Source organism: Syngnathus leptorhynchus, chromosome 9, assembly GCF_054491065.1.
Source record: "Syngnathus leptorhynchus isolate UIUO chromosome 9, UIUO_Slep, whole genome shotgun sequence".
NCBI lineage: Eukaryota > Metazoa > Chordata > Actinopteri > Syngnathiformes > Syngnathidae > Syngnathus > Syngnathus leptorhynchus.
This window is the reverse complement of record NC_141203.1, coordinates 11,636,742-11,655,994: the sequence shown is the minus strand read 5'-3', so window position 1 is coordinate 11,655,994 and position 19,253 is coordinate 11,636,742. Positions and strand designations below refer to the sequence as shown.

Genomic DNA, 19,253 nt, shown 5'->3' with positions numbered 1-19,253 from the left:
TTGACAAAACAAAAAAAACTCAGTCATATTTCAACTAACTTTCCGTCTTGGTCTTTCACTTCATTCTTGCGTTTTGTCACGGTGCGGCATTTCACCTCCATTTTTTTGAATCCCGCCCAGTGAATGAGAGGAAATACTTGACATCGGGCAGGAAAGGTTTCACTTTGGCGCTCTGCCCTCATTGCATTCATTTCAAATGTCCCAAGAATGAGAGTCATTGTGTTCTTTTGGGCCTCACTGACATAAAGAGCAGCACCAATTGCTCTCATTGTGCCGGGAAAAAATTTCAAGTTATCAACTGTAAACTGTTCTGCTTGTATTTATTTTGCTGGCTGAGTTGACCTCGATTGAGGCGACGCTTGGTCACAGTCTCATTGTGTGAGGAGAGTTGGACCATTTTGTGTGGGATATTTTTTTCCCCCCAAAACAATTTTGGATGATTTGTAGATTTATGAGCCACGGGGAATTCGGATTTAGATATCAGAGTTTGACTCGAAGGCAGTGAAATATTGATAAAGACTTGTATTTGTGTGTGCTGATTCTTTATTCACCATGAGTAACTTTTGACTTTTATATGCTTAAGAGAAGTCTAGCGCAAATGAAACTGTGGCGCCATTGTTTGTCATTGGCTGCAAGACTGCATGGTTTGTTTCATGTTGAAATGGAAAATGACCAGCCGGTACTGATTTGAAAACAAAACAATAATAATTGCTCAAAATAAATGAGTGAAGCAGACTACAAGTCTCTTGTGTAAATGGAGATTGCCACAGGCCATTGATTGGTCTTTCCTCATATCCTCAAATGCTCTTTCACTTCTTCACCTTGGTTCATTGTCAAATTTTCAGTCGACTTGAATGACTTTTTTGATGGTATGACGTACAATCAATCTTATTTCACGTGTCGTCTGACGCTTACCTTCATTAACTGAGCCTTTCCCGGAGTGATGACTTGATTCTGAAAACAGCCACATTCCCATTTTGAAGAGGGTGTGTACACTTATGCAACCCGATTTTTTTTCAGTTCAGCTCGACTGATTTGGATGACAAATCATGCACGACCCTGAACGCATCAAGTCCTTGAATAGCTAAAAGCCCCCAGGCTGCTTTACTTCTGCGTAGAAGTCTGCATGGCCCGTTGCTCTACTCTTAAGGACATCCTGTTTGCTTACATTCCTGGAAGTGCAAGAAACACATTGCAACATTAAAAGTAAAGACAACGCCATGTTTTTTATTTTTTGCTGTCGCTTGACAAAACCGGTGTATTGAAGAGACTCGTTTATTTCTTGTAAATGTTGCGGTTAAATGACCTTCTGCCAAATTCTCTCTCAAGCTGTTAATCGGGACTCCTGAAATTTGATACTGCTCACATTCCTCCCCCCCCCTCCCCTCCCCCGAAATGCCGGAGTCCTTATAGCTTTGCCCTCCGTCCGATCTCACGATTGTGCAGACCTACACCACACTATTTGTTTTCCTTGGAGGAAGCATGAATGAAGCACATGCTGTCACGAGATTTATTGCAGAGGTTCAGTCAGACGTCCTTTTTTTTTTTTAAAATATATCTACCCAGTGGCTGTCTTAGTGTAGCTACCTCAGATGATCCCGTACGTCGTCTGCAGCGGTGCCTCGAGATTCGAGTTCACTTTATAAACTTATATCTCAAATCATCTCAAATGCTGAATAAATAATTTTAATGAATATTGCGCTGCTCCTCTTGGTGTGTTCGGCTGGGCTAGTCTATTTCCGGGCCACCAAAGTAAACAAGTGGACAAATGACGACTCGTGTTTTGAAATAATTTTTATTATTATAAAAAAAAACTCAAATCCCAAGGCATCATTACACTGCGCTTAACTTTTTTTCTACTTAAATCTGCTGCCCAACCCTTAAAATGACCTAATAGTGATGTACATAGTCCACACAGCTTCTCGCTGCCATCTGCTGGTCGTTCCAAGTACCGCTATTGTAATAGACAACTGGATTCTATTTCTATTTCAATTGAATTATCATGATAGGAAGTGGCTAAATAATTCGACATCACATGAACTCTTTCCTCATTAAAACTTGGAAGTGTCTTGGTTTCTAAGTGACGGAAACAAACAGTGCTGCTCGTGACAAAATGAAATTATACTCGAGTGCAAACTCACTACACAGGTTTGGTTTGCCCTCATTTGTTGAACGAGCATGGCAAAGCTGTCCAATTTGTGTGCAGAAATGTTATGCAATACGGATTGCTCTGCTAATTTGCTGAATTGACTGACTGAAAAAAGCATTTTTTGTCATTCATCTTAAAATGATGCCAAGAATATTGTATATAATATTCTATATGATAAATAGAACCATATATTTGGGGAGTATATTGTGAAAGCAAGTTGGACTTCATTTTCCCACGCTGTGCAGCAGGAAATTAACGCAAAGCAAAAAAAGAACAAGTTGCGCTTTGCCGAAAACTTCTGTAGTTACGGTGGCGTGTGTGTGTGTGTGTGTGTGTGGGGGGGGGGGGGGGGGCGGTTTCACACAGCAGACATGTGGGCGGGACCAAACTCCAAGAGCGGGCCGCCGCACCGTCATACCGCACGCTCATTGGCTGACAGCAACCAAAGGCGGAAGTGCACGGAGCAACGGGGATTCCCCGAGGGAAGTTCCCAACTCCGCTAAGTAGGCTATGTAAAAACACACACTTCGCCATATCCTCAGCCCCACTTCCTAACTCTGTGTGTGTGTTTTGTGTTTATGTATGTGTGTGTGTGCGAAGAAGATGATGTTGAGCTTATATTAAAATCGACTTTACTCCCTAATAAAGGTAAGCGGACGCTCAGTGGCGTTAGCGATGTGACGTAAGACGCGCGCAAATTGATCGTTGGCTATTTTGAATGACTGAAATACGGACGAGTTACGTTGACGCATCTGTAAGGTTCATTTCGTACTGTTTACCAGCCTCATTCTTTTATTATTATTATTGGGATTGGAAGTTGGTTTATTTTACTGTCTTAGTTGCTATCGGGTCTTTGAATGAGTGTACAGTCCAGTTAGAGGAAGTCTGCTTGCAGGAATTGCTTTGCTACGGTCTACATGTTTACAACATTTCACCATCAAGTGATTTCCTTCAATGTAAATGATTTAACCGACTTGCAGAAGGTATTTGGAACTTCTAAATAAAGTTTGGTTTCAAGTATTGGAAAGTCCAGCTGTGTGTTTAAAAATGATCTCGAGCTAATTTTTATCAAGTAGACAACCATATTAGGTGTAAAACTGTTCACAAAATGTGAGTTGATTTTTTTTAAATTGTCACATTGGCTTCTTTTTTTTTCCTCATCTATTATCAGTCCACATATTGTGATGAATCAAATAGTATTTTTAATGTGAAAGCCTCGACAGTTAAGGGTGCATAAAAAGCTTTAAAATCTATATTTTGCTGTTTCCTCCATATGTGATGTTTCACCGAAAATGCCAGTTGTCTTTTCTCTAAATCCCTTTTTTTGTAAATTGTGCATGTGATGGATAATAAATGTGTCCAAAATTTTATTAGCCACGACATGCCTCAATTTATTGCATACCAAACTTGTCGTGTACTTTTTTTGCATGTCTCAAAATAATCAAACTGACTTGCATTGACAGGTCCCATAGCTGCTTTGTCAGTGATGATTGAGGTGCACACGGCATGGAGAGGAACATTGGAGACCAGCTCAACAAAGCTTTCGAAGCTTACCGCCAGGTCTCAATCGAAAAGGACAATGCCAAAAAGGAGCTTCAGCAAATGGTAAGGACGGATGGCAATACGTCGAATTTAAAATCGTACTTTCTCACCGCTATGTTGACGTCAAAATCCAAAATGTATGTTTACAGTCGGACTATTATCAGCAATACACGCAAAAACTGCAAAGACAGATAGAAGACCAGCAGCAGCTGATTGCGCAACTGAAAGCTCAGCTATCCACATCGAGGAAATCGTCAGGTGAGTGATCTGACCCGAATTTCTGATCCATTTCATATTCCGACGGATGCTTTTGAATTCTGCTTTGCACTCCTAATTTGCACTCTTTTTGTATTTCTAAGGGGATCTGAAATGCCAGTCGTGCAACCATCTGGTTGATGGGACCAGCTCACACGGACAAACACAACATCCGGTATGTTAGCTTCTGCTGGCTTTTGTGCAAACTCAGCCATTTTTCGTCCGATTCATTTGTACGCAAATCATCACGCTATCACGTGTACATTGCTTGTATTGCTTTGCCAGCGAGTGGCAGCCTGACTTTCCGTGAGAGTGGACCGGTCGCTAGGCAATCACTAGACTCGTGTAGACAAACAATCGTTCACACCTCAGGACGATTTGGAGTCTTCAATGAACCTAACACACTCATTGTTGGAATGTTTGCACTGTGGGAGGAAGCCGGAGAAAAGACACACAAGCACGAGGCCAACGTGCAAACTCTTAACAGGAAGGTGGGAAACCAGATTCAAACTCAGAACTTTCAATTTTGAGAAAGCACCTGCTGTCTTTTTTTTTTTTTGACGTACTTTGGGTTTTGTTGCCAGGCTTGTGGTCGTACGTATGTTGTCGTCGTCGTCGTCGTCGTGAGGTGGAAGCTTGCAAGCCGTTGGAAAATCAGACTCGAATCGTGAAGGGACTTGTCAGAGATTTCGTGATGCTTTCAGGGAACTTCAGGCTTTTTGTGTGTTGCTAAGCAGTGACACATCACAATGATTTCTGGTGGATGAACAATAAGGACAGTAATAAAAAAAATACCTTCTATTTGAATTCAAAATGATACGCTTCCAAGAACATTCAGTTCTGCAGCATTCTATTTTTTTTGTTTTTATCTCACCACTTCAGTTTGCATTATTATTATGATTATTTTTTTTTTTTACCATGCAGTAATTTTTATTTGACGAAATTGGTTGAAACTTGGTTCAAAACAAGCACCAAACCAAAGTACCCTTTCTTACCACAAGATGGTGATAGAGGACAACGTTGCTGCAAGTTTGACTTTACACTCTTCAAACAGCTTGCACAAAAACAGATTCACTTGGATACTTTGAATTATTTTAACTGTTTTTTTTATTTTTTTTCAGGAGACTATAAGCACCGTTGCTGTTGCTCCGCTGAAGACTGTCTTAAACAGTGTTGACTAGTAAGTGAAACAAACACACACACACACACACACACACACACACACTAACAAACTCTCAAGACAGGACACAAGTTCTCATTTGTACTTTTGTCTGTCAGTCAGGACATGCTGGATGCACTGGAAGCCATTCACGGGACCTTTCGGCAGATTCGCTCCCTCTCCCGAAGGCAAAAAGATCATCTGAAGAGATTCCGCGGCGGCATAGACACTGCAAATGGTACTCGTCCGACACGGAAGGGAAATTCTTGTGTGTGTGGCCTGCAGTAGAATATCCCCCAAATTAAAAGCATAATTCCGACTTGGCCGCTGACCTTAAATCTGATTTTCTAAAAATAATAGAAAAAAACACATTCTAAAAGAGTGTGCTGTTGTCTCGCCTGTCACATCTTGGGCAAATCTGCACATGTCCAGAGAGGTGCGAATTTAGCAATATGCGGTTGGTGTTCATCGGTAAAAAAACTGCACCTGTACGGAGATTTCACGGTTTCAAATGAGTTTACCCTGAATTTTCTTTGGCATTCCCACTCAAATGTGACAATGTTTTTATTTCTTTGATGAAGTTTGCATGGCTGAAGGATGAAAAGAAAAATGGCCGACAAAAGACGGCACTCTTCATTTATTGCATAACGCAATCACTGAAATCAATCTCTATCACGTGTCATTTAAAAATGAAAAAAATGTTTGGCAGAAGAAATGGAAAAAATATATATATTTACTTTATTTATTTATTTGTTTATTTATTTATTTATCTATTTATTTATTTATTTCCTCACAAACGTGTTCTGCTTTCTCTCATTTGACATTGTTCAAGTATATTCATCGTGGTGAATGTTATTCCTGACCCCAAAACATTTTTTACACCGTTGGTTGATATTTGAGCAAGAAAAAAAATATTTCTGTGTCCTCTGACAGATCAACAGTTCTCCATGCCCATCCAGTGCACCGACCGAGCAGCAGAAGCCGACGAGCCCTTCTTCTTGGCCTCCAGGTCGACGACGGACATTCCTCTGGTGCCCGCGTCGTCGCTGGCGTCTCGCGGCGCCAGCCCCGACGACCGGGACTTTGTAGACTCCCTCACCAAGTTCAGTGTCAAGTTCCCGCCTCCCGTGGACAGCGAATACGACTTCCTGAACAGCGCCCCGGAGAGGCCCGTCGCCCTGACCGTGGCGGCCAGGCGGCCTCTCTGCAGCATCCTTTCGGCGGGCGACGAGGAAGCGGCCGAGGAGGGGGAGGGGGAACGAGAGGAGGAGCGGGAGCCCTCGGAGCCGCCGGTGCCTTTTGTCATCTCCACGTTCCCCTCCCACACGACGTCCCCCTCGCTCTCGCAAGAGGACGTTCGCGGCCCCCAACAGGTGAGAAGCGGGTCTGAGAAAAAGTAGTAGCAAATTATCAGTTTCGGCTCACTCTTTGCTAATGGAGGAGCGAAAAGTGTGCCAAAGTCCAAAATAAGCGTCACGTGTAAACTTGAAACACATTATGGGGATAATGAGTGCTAATCCCTTGTTTTTCTGTTGAAAGCCGCCGCTTACGTCTGCTAGCATATTTGCCGGAAGGTGTGAGCCCAGATGGAAGTGTCACAATCTGATGAAACGCCCCGTGATTACTACGTGTACCTTTTTTAATTGCCACGCCGATTCCTAGCCGACCGACATAATAGTCGGGAAAGTAATCCATTTTGACCTCCGCTGACTTTTTTACCATTTTGGCTATGACAAACCTTTTTTTTTTTTTTTTTTTTTTTTTTTGCCCGTGATTAAAATAAAGCTTTCTTGGCCTCAGTCTCTGTGGAGCCCCGAGCTGTGCGAGGCGGCGCAGATGGTGAGCGGAATCCCGGATAAATGCGCTTTCTGCCACGCCGTGGTTCCCCAGGAGCAAATGAACGGCCACCTGTACTCGCACTTCTCCAAACGCGCCGGTGACTTTGTGGCGCCCCAGCCCAGTGACTTCATGTAAGAAGCGTGGCCCCAGTGCTGCAAGCCGCCGCCGCAAAGTACGTTCACTGTACAGGACATTGCAATCAGACTTGAAGCCATTTTATTTCATATTGAAGAATTGAATGGTACAGCCAGCCGCCCCAATACTTGTTTTTTTCTAATAGGCCTGCAGCTGGGATTTTATGATGATGCATCATGAGGAAATAAAGCCAACCATCATTTTTTTTTTATATTAAAGTAGTTGTAATCATTTTTGAAAAATTAATTCATATCATTTGGAGTCAAAGAAGGTTTGCAAATTCCAAATACAATTCCGTGGAATGTGTCAGTTTTCTGCCAAACGATACGTCGCGCTCAAAAGTTCCTAATTGAACCACATTTGATCCAATCAATCGGACTTTGTTCAAGAATGGTGGAAAGATTCTCCACCCACAAAGCTGTTGTTGAAAAATTAGCACAGTAATACGAAGCAGCTGTCGGTCGACCGCTGTGCTGTTTTTCTGAAAGCTTTCCATGTTTGTCGCTATTTAAGAAATTCATGTGCCATATGTTCATTAGACACGGCAATCGGATTTTAAGACTTAATGATGCTCAACAATCGGGCACAAACGCGCCGATCAATTACCTCAATTAGGTCCTCGTTTGTCCCCACCTTTTTTTTTTTTTTTTTTACTCTAACACAAGTTTGAAAAGGTAATTCTAAACACAGCTATGTTTTAGGGGTGTGCACACTTTTGCTACCACATGATCTCATTGTTAATTTTTGTTTCCCCTTTCAACAAGGTTTAAAACTAAAATTCATTTTCAAAGTTCTCAATCATTAATAGTAGAAAATGTTGAAATTGGTCTCATTTGACCTGGGGTGTGTAGACTTCTTCCATCCACTGTAAACTGATATTTAATTCCACAGGAGCTTTAATTGTGTTTCATAAATAGCCCTGGAAACACAGAGCGTTTTTTTTTTCTTTTTTTTTTTTTTCGTCTTCTCCATTTTCTTTGCCAAACTTTTATTAGTGCATCTTTAATGACACGCCACATCATATTACATCTTACAGCACTGCATGGACACCAAGCTGGAGATGTTTTTTTTTTGTCGTCTGGCAAATACAGATCCCTAATGATCCTTTCCGGTTAATCTGCGAAGAGTCAAACATAGTGCAACCTACACGCTTTTCTCTCTGGGAGTATGAACAGCTGCTTGCTTATAATTACGATGTCATTCATCGTTTGATAGTGGTAACCGCTACTGACAGCTCGTATTCTTATATTTGAGTCGTTTCTTTCTTTTTTTTTTTTACGACCTGCAAAGGTGCGCTTCCTCATGGGTGGAGTAGGTGAACTTTAACTTTTTTTTTTTTTGCGGGGGGGGGGGATTAAAAAGGTTTTTATTTTCTAAACGTATCCTGCGGAAAAGGCCCTGAGATTTTTGAGAAAGATATCAAATCTGGATTGAGATGGAGCTGTAGCGGCCTGATTACAAGGTGTCAAAATTGCCAGGAGCAAGAAGGTGAAAGCAATCAGGGGTGAGAAGATTGTGGCACTCGTGAGGGGCAACTAATTATCCAAGTCATTTGTGGAGGGGAAGCTTTGGAGGCAGCTCGAGCCCACCGACTGGTGACAGATTGGTGCGGAGGAGAAGGGGAGGTGTTAGAACAATGGAGCCCGGCTCCCCATCATTACTGCTCGCTAATCAGCGGTCGGTTTGGGGAGGGGGTTAGCGACGAGAGGTTGGAAAGTGACACTACTGGCGCTCAGCCATCTCTTCTTTCGTGCATCCGAGGCACAGAAACGACACTTTGGTTCAGTGTGTTTTGATTTATTGCTTAACAAAAATGCCTTTTCATTTCAGTTTGGATTTATTTTGTTTGTCTATGTGGATGATCACCACCTTGCCGATAGATTAGCAATTTCCATTGACATTTTTCAAAATCACAAAATGAAATGTTATCCTCAAATGTCTTTTTTTTTTTTCGTGCCTGTTAAATTCCAAAATGAAAAATCAAGAACAAAATGAACGAAAAAAATTGAAAACAAAATTTCAAATCTTATGATTTGTCACACAAGTTGACAATTGATCCATGGCATCTTGACTTTGGCAATTATCACGCCAATTATCAAAAAAAAAAAAAACTCAAGTTGAGAATGTCGAATCGGGATTTCAGGGTCACCTGACTCGAGCGTGACTCTTCACATCAGTGTCATGGAGATGATTAACAACTGAGGAGAGAAGCATATTCATCGCTCTGTGCCCGGGTCACGGCTGGCATGAGCGGGTGCCAAGTCGCATGGCGGCGGCCTGGTGACGGGCGGGCTCCTCCGAACGTGTTGAAGCCATCTTTTGCCTTTGCTAAGTCTCGCAACATCCTCTCTCTCTCACATGAGGCTTGGAGCAAAAAGATTTGGCAGTCACAACTACCCATGACAGAGGCAGTGGTGCGATCGCACTCACAACCCCAAAGGACGTGCGCGTGTTCACATTTCGGGCGGGTGTTCACCACACGTATTGTGCAAAGGCATTGCTCATTACAGGTCACTGTTCATTTTTATTTATTTCCCTCTTGCACACGTAGACACTATTTCCTAATTATGATGTGCTTCATTTTCTAATGACACGTTATTTCCAAAGATTCCTGGTAGTGGGGAAAATGAAATGAACTGCAGGTGAAAACCAATTTGAATTAGAAAAAAAATCGGTTTTGATTTATTAGATGTGGGTACAGCACCCAAGAATCCATTCCGGCTTCAATGACGATTGGGGAGCGTGCTCTTGACTGCTACTAAATTTGCCAATTAACACCTCCGAAAAACAAGCTGCCTCGGAGCGGTTTGTTGTCTGATCTTTTAATGATCATCCTTGTGATGATGTCTTGATTTCCTTCCTTTTTCATCTAGGTGAATCACCAATCTGCAGCAATTTTGCCACAATTGATAAGCAACCAGACTGGCCGTGATACCGGACATATTTTCTTTCTCTTCATGCAGCTTGAATCTTTTATACGCTTTTTTGGGCCGGTCTATTTTTTATTTTATTTTTTTTTTTACACGTTCCCATATGGCCACGTGTAGCTTGAATTAATGGCTGCTATGCGACGGACATTTGCTGTCATGATATCCAACATAACAGCACTGGCGTCAATAGATGGACGGTCCCTTTTTCCAAATAAGCCCCCCCCCCTCCCCCTCCCTCTTTTGCAGTCACCCCTCTGGTGCCGCACATGCTTATCAGCCTCCCAAACAACACCTAGTGCAGGTGTGAATATTCAAATCCCCAGTGAACATCTCCGTGGGCTTTCTTTGCTTTTCCTCGGAGTCCCCTTACACGCTTGCAGCCTCGGGGCCGCCATGCTGTTGGCTAACGGCAACTTGGCGAAACACCTCCGGGCTAAGTGTAAGGTGGATGTCCGTTAAGCAAATGTGCTTAATGACTGATTGAAATGAGCATTTAATTGAAAAAAAAAAAAAAAAAGGCTGCTGAAACTCGAGTGATTTGTTGAACACATTTCATTTCGGTAGGGTGAATTTTTACGATCCGGCAAATTTTACGCAGATGAGGAGACCCACGAGGTTCTTGCATCTCGGTGTCACATCTCCATGAGCAATGTGTCCTACTCAAATATTCAGTGTTAAGAAACCATCTGGCTGGAGTAGAAGCTGAATGTCATCCTGGCAGGCCGCTTTTATCCGACTGACACCTCCAAGAATTAGTGGGAGGACGACTCTTCCGTCTTGTGCTCGGACGAGCCGACGCAATTCGCCGACGAAGGCCGCAATATGACTCGTCTTAAAACGGGCGAGCTCCGTGCGGACCAGTTCAGCATATTGGGTCGTCCTCGCCGGTGGGACGTATCGCGTTCTGTGGCGGAAGCTGCCAAAATGACACGCCATGTGTACCACATTGGCTCGCCGTTGGTCTTTGCCAATTCCCGCCAAACGAGGAACATCCCGTGCCAATAGTCTTTCTTTGTCTTGGAGATTGAATTGAAGATTTTTTTTTCTTTCTTTTGAGCGACGTGGCAGGTGTGCAGGCAGAGCTTCATGCTCAATTTTGACTGAGGTTATCAGTTGATCTCATGAGCTAAATTTTCAGGGCAGATTAAAGCTAACATGCTGAAAAAAAGAAAGGTTTTTGTTTCATTCCAAGCTGAGCCTTACTTAAAATGGATAAATAAATGGATAAATAAATAGATCAAATAAATAAATGGATAAATACATAAATACATGATCCAAGATGTTTTCTTTTCATCAGGAAAGAGCAAAACTGGAAGCCTTGTATTTTCCAAGAAAACAAATTGGCTGCATATTTTGTTCACACCTGGCGTAACCTGGGGATAGCTCGTCATACGTGTGACAACGAGCCGCAAAGTGCTTTCTGCGCAATCATCTGCAATGCACTGTGGAGACCTGCTGCTGCTGCTGCTGCATTTTCATCATCTTTCATTCATTCAACGTTCTCGACAGCCATCTTAAAGTCTGTCTACTACAATACCCTTTGTCCTCAAGAGTAAGACTTTTTTTTTTATTTTTTTATTTTACCAACACGTGCTCTTTCGTAATCCAACTTTATCTACCGGCTCAATTAGCAAAAGCCAATTTTTTCATCGCCTTACCCAATCCCGTGCATATATAACATATTAGAGTGGACCATAAAATGGAGACCGAGAATGTCTAATAAACAGCTTTCCATAAGATTTCCATATAGACAGCGGCCAAAAAGAGCGCATTGGCTTTCAAACGACACCAATAAAGGCCCGGTGATCTGAAAATGGCAATCACGTTGTGATTTTAGCATCAACAGATGGTCAGTCGATGCTTTTAAATGAGTAACAGCATCCATGGCTTTGCTTTTGGAGTCGGCTCAAGCGGCCGAGTAGTACGCTAACTGTCTCAACATATCTGCTGGTGTGAATGATGTCACCTTGAGAGCTAGACTCGCTGCTACTTACTAGTCCCGCCGGCCGTGGGACGTCCCCGTCCGGTTGCATAATTCAGAAGTACTCCTTACCCCTTTCCAAAGCAGGAGGGACTGTTGAATATTTGAAAGATAGATATATTTTTTGTATTTTTTTTAACTTTTTACGGATAAATGTAGTGATGATGATGATGGTGGTGGTGGGTGGAGACGTTGCCAGCTGGTGCAGCCTGGACGGTCACCAAGGCAACTTGCCGAGTCTGTCAAAGTGATCCGCTGGACTTGGCAGTCTGGCGAGGGGACAAGCGGGGCCTTCCTCGAGCGCCTTTTTGTTTTGTGCACTGAGTAATGGATGGATCATTGATCGTTTTGGCTCTCGTTGCAATGAGCACCTTTGCTAATGCTAACAAAACAAAGAATCTCCTGAGTGATGCAGGGTCTCCATGGCAACAGAGGTTAAGTTTATAGATAATTCTTCTAGCCTGTTCTAATTTTAATTTTAAATCATTTCTTTTTTTTAATCTGCCGATATGAGCCAGGTAGAGCAAGCTCCATTTAAACCGAGACCCAAATTGCTTCAGAATTGGCTCGGGCTCGACAAAACCGACGGGGGCATCGATCCGGCCGCCTCGGGTGACACCGTCGTGTCACTTTTGGATTTAAGTGTTATCTTGTTATTGTCAAATTATCAAGTTGTCATATGTGGAAGATGTGATGTTGCTTTGTCTCCTGTGTCCGGCTGTTGCCACAGCTGTCTGCATGTGCTGCACCTTGGGGTGCAAAAGCTAATTTTTTTATTTTTTTTTACCCCCCTTTAATCCATTCTCTACATTTCGTAATCTAGTCACTAACCTTTGCCATGATATCCTATTTAAATTGTCCCTCAATTACATTTTGTGTACCGTGAAAAGCCTTTTACAACCGGATTTACTTGTTTGGTACCACCTGGAAAAAAAAAAAATCAAAGTATCATGACCAACACTGGAAAAAAAAAAAAAAAAAGAAGCATAGTAGGCCTAAGTGTTCATCTAAAATGAGGCGGAGGTACACCATTGTAACCTTCTCCACAGTTACCGGCGAGTCTGTGAATTTATTAGTTTGTCCCCTCCATCCTCCCAATCAAAATGGCCGCTAGCGTTCTTGTCACTCAGCGGCGCCGAAGCTAATCCATCCCCAGTTTGTCAGGACACAACTTGGGTTTGTTTGCGGGTGACTCATGTCACATTCATTTCTTTTCTCAACTTGCAACGCCGTCCCACTCCCCGTAGAGTTGTGCACTGATCATTAACCTTTCCTTGGGTTTCTTCCCTTGCCTGGTCACATTTCCTCTCCATTTGCTTCCTGGGCCCCCATATGCCACTTTCCTATTTCCTGCCTGCAGACAGCAGGGAGTAGCTCTATTATCACCTTCCTCGAGCTGTCTTTGAATGTGAGAGGCAATTCCATTTCACTCAGCCAGGGGGAGGAGGAGGAGGAGGAGGAGATGAAAGAAACACATCATCGACTACTCCGAAATTGTTCGATGGTCACTTTATATTTGAACGTGACAAGACTTGGCTTTTTTTGTTTTAAGTCTACCAATTAAAACAAAAATCACCGCTTTCATGTATATTTAAGCACGAAAAATGGTCAAATTGAATACGTTTGTCTGATGAAACGTCGCTAGCTTATTGCTAACGTATACAGTCGTACCCACCTTGAGATAGAAGTGACTCGACTTTCTGCTTTTTGTCCGACTTTCGCTTTGACTCGGGTGCAAAAAATTTCAAATGGAAGCGCTTGTATGGTGGTAGTGATCTCAACTCATCACACTTGACATAACTTTCCCTGATAGCTTTATGCTAGCACATAAGAACTAGCGTAAACAATTGTCATTATACACCGAAGGCACCCAATATTGAATTTTGCAAATCGCCACTTGAAAATTTGCAATATTTATCTCGGCTAGGCCGAGAACGAGGTTTATACTTATCGTAAGTCTATTCAAAGCGGTCTGAAATATTTACAATGCCAAAGTAGCTAGATTACATTGCTGTGAAGTTGTGCTAAACATGTTGCTCCCATTCTCAAGTGTGTTCTCTCCATTTTGCGCCATTTGACTCCAAGCTCATGTTATTATTTTTTTTTTTCCCTTCGGTTTTATCTCCTCCTTGCTTTTATCGGCGTCTTGTTCTTCGGCAGCACTCGGGCTCTCGACAATATTGCCGCGGCATAAATTAAACATGCGTTAGGCGGAGTGATAATCTGCAGGCCTCTCTATTTTCACGCCGCATTCCCAATGAGCTGCGGGTTGGCCCGGTGTTGTTGCCTGTGATTTTAATGACTATTATTTTTGCAACGCGACAGCCGTCCGCTTTCTCCTGCTCGCCTTTCAATATTTTTTTTTTTATTTTTTTTTTACACCGGTTATTTTAAGAACTGGGCGCTTTGTCATGGACGTAATGAAGATATAACGAAGCTACTGATCCATGTGATGTTTTTTTTTCTTTTTTTCTACAATTTGGGAACTGCAAAATCTGTTTCGAGAAGAGTAATTGTCATTATATTATATTCAAAATATTACTAATTACAATAATTATAATAATACAGCAGTACTTCGACGAGTAAAAGGTTTTCCATGTCCAAACTTTTACCTCAATTTTCTCTTTTGCACAACAAGGCGCTCTAAAGCGGCCACGCTAGCAGGCATCGCTAACTCCATGTCACAATGAAATAAACACTGATGCCGCAACTAATAGTCCACTCATCAAATCAAATCAAATTCATTCCATTCAATCAGGTTGCTTTCAAAATTAGAAAACCCCTCCAGTAACCCAAAGTAAAAAATTCAAATTGTCCATGGAGGTGAGAATAAGAACAAAGAAAAGAAAAAATAAAAAAATAAATGAAAGTTTCTATTGTTTGTCATTTTAAGTGGATATATTGCATGGGAAACCTCCGAGGAGTCCCACGGCACTAAGTGCACACACTTGATGGCGAGGCTACTCTTAAAATGCAAGCAATGTCACTGATAAATAATTCCAACGTTACAAACATCAGCCCCCCCCCGCAATCACGACGATCCGCCGATATTCATTTGGCATAAGTCAGTTTCATTCCGGCGCGCTTTTCATCCGAAATGGCCTGAAAAGAAGCGTCGGTGTGAATTTTTCATGGCGAGGGCTCGCCGAGGGGGACAGTGGCCGTGTTCTTCACTCGCCGACGTCTGACGGCGCATGGCAGCAGAAATAACAAAATGGTCACAAAGCCCGCTCGCGCATCCCGGGGTCACACGCCCTGGTTAATTTTTAAACGGCAAAGGCAACAATCCCAACCGTTGATAAAAGGTCAGGAGACGGCGATAAAAAGACGTTTTTAAGGCACATTGGGCCTACGTGTGAACTTGTGATTGTAGCTTGTCATATTTTTGGAGAGAGAAAATGCATGGTCTGCAAAATCAGTCTTGGCTTGGGGCTGGTAGACGCCACATTGCAGTGTTTCACACGTGTTACTTCGCTGGAGTTGGTGTGAGACAAAATTCACACAGGTCTCAGAGTGAGTCATCCTCCAGATGAAGAAGCTACGACGGTGTCGCCGTTAAAAAAAACAGGTCGGCTAACTTTCATATGGATGCTGATGACTGCATGGCCCAACTTGCCAACTTCATTTGAACATGACATTTGAAATTTGGCTAGAATGACAATTTACATCTAACATGTTGAGTGTTCTTCTGCTGGCTTTCTGTTACTCTTCCAGTCTCTCACTCTAGTGCTATGGCAACCAGATGATGACCCTGTGGCTGCTTTCCCCAGATGAAATTATCTTTGATTCCAAAAGACTGTTGATCAATTGTTAGGACTCGTTTGGTCTTGTGATGTAATGAAGAGGACTGCGCAAGTTAAGGCAAAGTAGCTTCATTTATATTAATTTTTTTATTGTTTACATTTGATATTTTTTTTGATTTTACATTTTATATATTTTTTTCTTTTTCATTTCATCTATATTTATATTTTTATTGTTTACATTTTATATTTTTTTATATTTTACAATTTATATATTTTACATTTTATATTTTTTTATATTTTACAATTTATATATATTTTTCTTTTTCATTTCATTTATATTTATATTTACATTTTATATTTGTTTAGATGTTACATTTTATATGTTTTTTTTTCTTTTTCATTTCATACCTGGGATAACACAACACCTAAAAGCATTTATGATCAAAATCTCAAAGATATTTCAAATCAAACTAAAGAAATAAAAAGTAGCTTACTGACCTTGCGGCCTATTTAAATTCTGTTGTTAGCTTATAGCATTTGCGTGCAGCATAACAGCTAAATGCTGATTCACCAAGTTTAATCTGAATGTGTATGACTTTAAATTTTCGGAAATGATTTGGTCACCTGTTGAACCTCCTGAATTTTTTTTTTTTTAAGCACACTCAAATTCCCACTGAACACCACAATCACCTGCTCTGAGGTTAATTGAGCGAAAGCTTTGCGGTGAAGCGCATTGGCTTGCGTCCTTTCAAGGCAGGGCCTGTAATGAGCAGGTGTACTCGTGCGTACGGACGCGTGCGGGTCGCCTCGTGTCCAGGGAGGAACGGCTAATGAGGCTTTAAAAGCCGCAACTGTCCACTCCGCCCCCTTTTGCGACTTTGCAGCTGTCAGAGAGCAACGCCGAGTCCCATCGACACATCGGGGCGGCTCATATTAGCATTAGCCCAAAAACCACTTCATTAAACACTTGACGAAACATCTCGATCGAAGAAAAACCCTGAGATTCTTTGGCTTTGATTTATTGACGGAAATTGCAATGTGACATGTGGCAAACAACATATAAATAACTTAAGGGCCATCTTAAATGTATTCCCATGAAATTTTTAGTGGCGCCTGTAATATAAGCCACTACCTGTCATGAATTCCAAACAACCTTGGCTCTCTCCTCTTAGTCTCGGCCCAGCGTGCCTCATTCCTTATTACTGGCCTGACAAGGAAATGTTTACCCATCCGACAAGAGACATGCCATTCCGTCGATGGAGGGGGCAAAAAAAAAAAAAAAGGCAATTTCACCTGAGTGTGTGTGTCCCCCCCCCCCCCCCTCCCCTCACTGTATCCTTGCTGGTTCTAATTTTGTTGTCATTTGGTGACATCATTGAAGTGACAGTAGTGGGCATCAACTAAAGTCCCCAAGCTGGTGCTCACTTTGGGCCCTTTTTCTCTCCTTGTCATTCACATTGATTAGATTAGACCCAGGTGGCTCGCACACATTCCTTCGGCACGACGGCAATCTGAATAATAGCGCGAGGAAGAGCTGAGCCGCCTTGAAATATTAAATGTTTGGTTTTTAGTTTTTTTTAATTGAACTCTATCTAGTACAAAAGCTGTAGCCTAAGGACAATGGTGCAAACGTATCATTTAAACCTTCTTAGTCATGCCTTATTGATTGTTTTTCCTCAGACGCGGTGGTTTCTTGCACAAAATGGTGCCAGAGAGGGATGAATTTTTTTTTTAAACTTTTTTTAAAAATTTTTTTGTGTGTTACAACAGTGTTAGCAAAATACATAAAAAAAATGTTACATATAATGATTTTTTTCTTTTTTTCTTTCGATAGACACACTTTGTTCAAGCTCTATATATGGACTGATGAGCAACTCTCGGGTGCATCCAGGTGAGTTAGTTGTCCTTCACAGGTACCTCCATTAGTTGGTTCAAGGGATTAAAGCAGATAAGACCATTGTGATGATTAAAGATCTGAGTTGGAAGCGAACTATAATCCTATAATGAAGCCATCCCCTCACGCTCGGGTCCGGACAAGCCCGTGCTTGCATGTTTCACAGCAATAAATTACCGGACCCTTCAACCTTACTGTATAATGACCTCTCTTGTTAGCGTGGCGCCACGTTCGTTAGCGCTACAAGCCATGTACGCTACAGTACAGCTACTAAACCTCCTACTCCTTTCTTTTCCTATAGCGCGATGCTGTTTTGTAATGAAAGTTAACTGGGTAAATCAGAAAGTTTTTGGAAAACTATAGAGGGTATAGAAAAAAAACTAATATTTTGGAAAATATGCCATCTGTCATGTGCTTTAGGCACATTTCAATTGATCAAAACACAATTTTAAGATTCACTTTAAACCGAAATCAACATGTACATTTATTTTAAGCACACGTTCATCAATATGCAATCCAGCTTTGAAATGGAAAGGTCAATTTGTCCTTGCAATCCAATGAATTGCCGTATACAAAAGTGCCCAGTAGTCTGGATAAGATCATGCCCCCCCCCCCCCCCCCTTTCCCCAACAGCAGCATGTGTTACCTTGGTAATAAGCTTATTAGGCTGGAGAGCAAGGTGTTCACCGTGCAGCCATGGCTGCAGCTGCTCCTGCTGCACTGACTTTTCAACAATTATGGCTTCTTTATTATTTTATTTCTAGTTCTATAATCCGTTTCTAATCATTCTGCCAAGGTGGTATCTATTAAAGAAGAACTTTGGCCACTTTTTCAATTGAGTCTCTTAATTGGGCAGGTGTCCCTAATGAAATGGCTAGTGAGTGTCCACTCAGGTGAAATTCAACGTGATCATTCATTTTTTTCTCCCAAATATTCCAAAGTCAACAATGGCCTTTCCGATCTTCCCCTCAGCATGTCCCCGATATCAGTGCACTGGCTCATAACTTCAGCGCCTATGAAATATTAATCAGCCCCGGGACTCATAAACACATCTTCAGTGGGACGCCGTGATTTCACGCTATATCACAAACATTTTAAGGCATCCCATGCACGAGGCTGTCATGGGCTGTCTGTCATTGATGTGAATAATAAATCCCCCTATGTCTTCCGCAGACATACTTTGGCACTCATGGCACATAAATAGGTAAATAACGCAGGTAAAATAGCTAAACACAGAAAGCAATGATCTGCACTCTAGAAACGGTTGCTTCAAAAATAACCCAATTATGCACCCTTAGAACTGGCGGGTTAAAAATTGAAACCACCCCAGGAAGTTGGGTCAATTTGACCCAACTTAGGGTTGCCCCCCCCTCTAAAAAAGAAAATGGCCCAAATGGGTCAAATTCACTCTATTCATTTTTTTGTGATCAAAATTGAGTTATTTTTTACACAACAGTTTTAAGCGTGCAGTTGCATTAAAAAGAAATAACCCCCAAAAATTCTCATTTTGTGGGTTACTCATTTGACCCTTATTTTTTTTTTATTAAACTTTACAAAAAACTAATTCGGGTTCATTTTGACCCAGCTGTTATTATGGTGATATTCAAATGTGGTATCCCCCCCCCC

The 19,253-nt window shown here is 41.9% G+C and overlaps 1 protein-coding gene across 7 annotated transcripts in view; it reads left to right on the top strand.

Annotated features, from left to right (window-relative positions):
* The window catches only part of tank (TRAF family member-associated NFKB activator), a 29,243-nt gene extending 11,576 nt beyond the window's left edge, over window positions 1-17,667 (top strand). The window contains exons 1-9 of one of the 7 annotated variants that reach the window (XM_085920938.1): window positions 2,642-2,797; window positions 3,613-3,754; window positions 3,841-3,949; window positions 4,051-4,121; window positions 5,068-5,126; window positions 5,225-5,343; window positions 6,039-6,478; window positions 6,891-7,075; window positions 17,568-17,662. In XM_085920938.1, coding sequence (XP_085777064.1) covers window positions 3,656-3,754; window positions 3,841-3,949; window positions 4,051-4,121; window positions 5,068-5,126; window positions 5,225-5,343; window positions 6,039-6,478; window positions 6,891-7,075; window positions 17,568-17,628 — 1,143 coding nt within the window. In that variant the 5' untranslated portion in view covers window positions 2,642-2,797; window positions 3,613-3,655 and the 3' untranslated portion in view covers window positions 17,629-17,662. Of the gene's footprint in view, window positions 1-2,641; window positions 2,798-3,612; window positions 3,755-3,840; window positions 3,950-4,050; window positions 4,122-5,067; window positions 5,127-5,224; window positions 5,344-6,038; window positions 6,479-6,890; window positions 8,283-17,567 lie in introns of those variants that run through there. The other 6 variants (XM_085920937.1, XM_085920939.1, XM_085920940.1 and 3 more) reach the window with 6 other exon arrangements.
* Window positions 17,668-19,253: the final 1,586 nt, after the last annotated feature.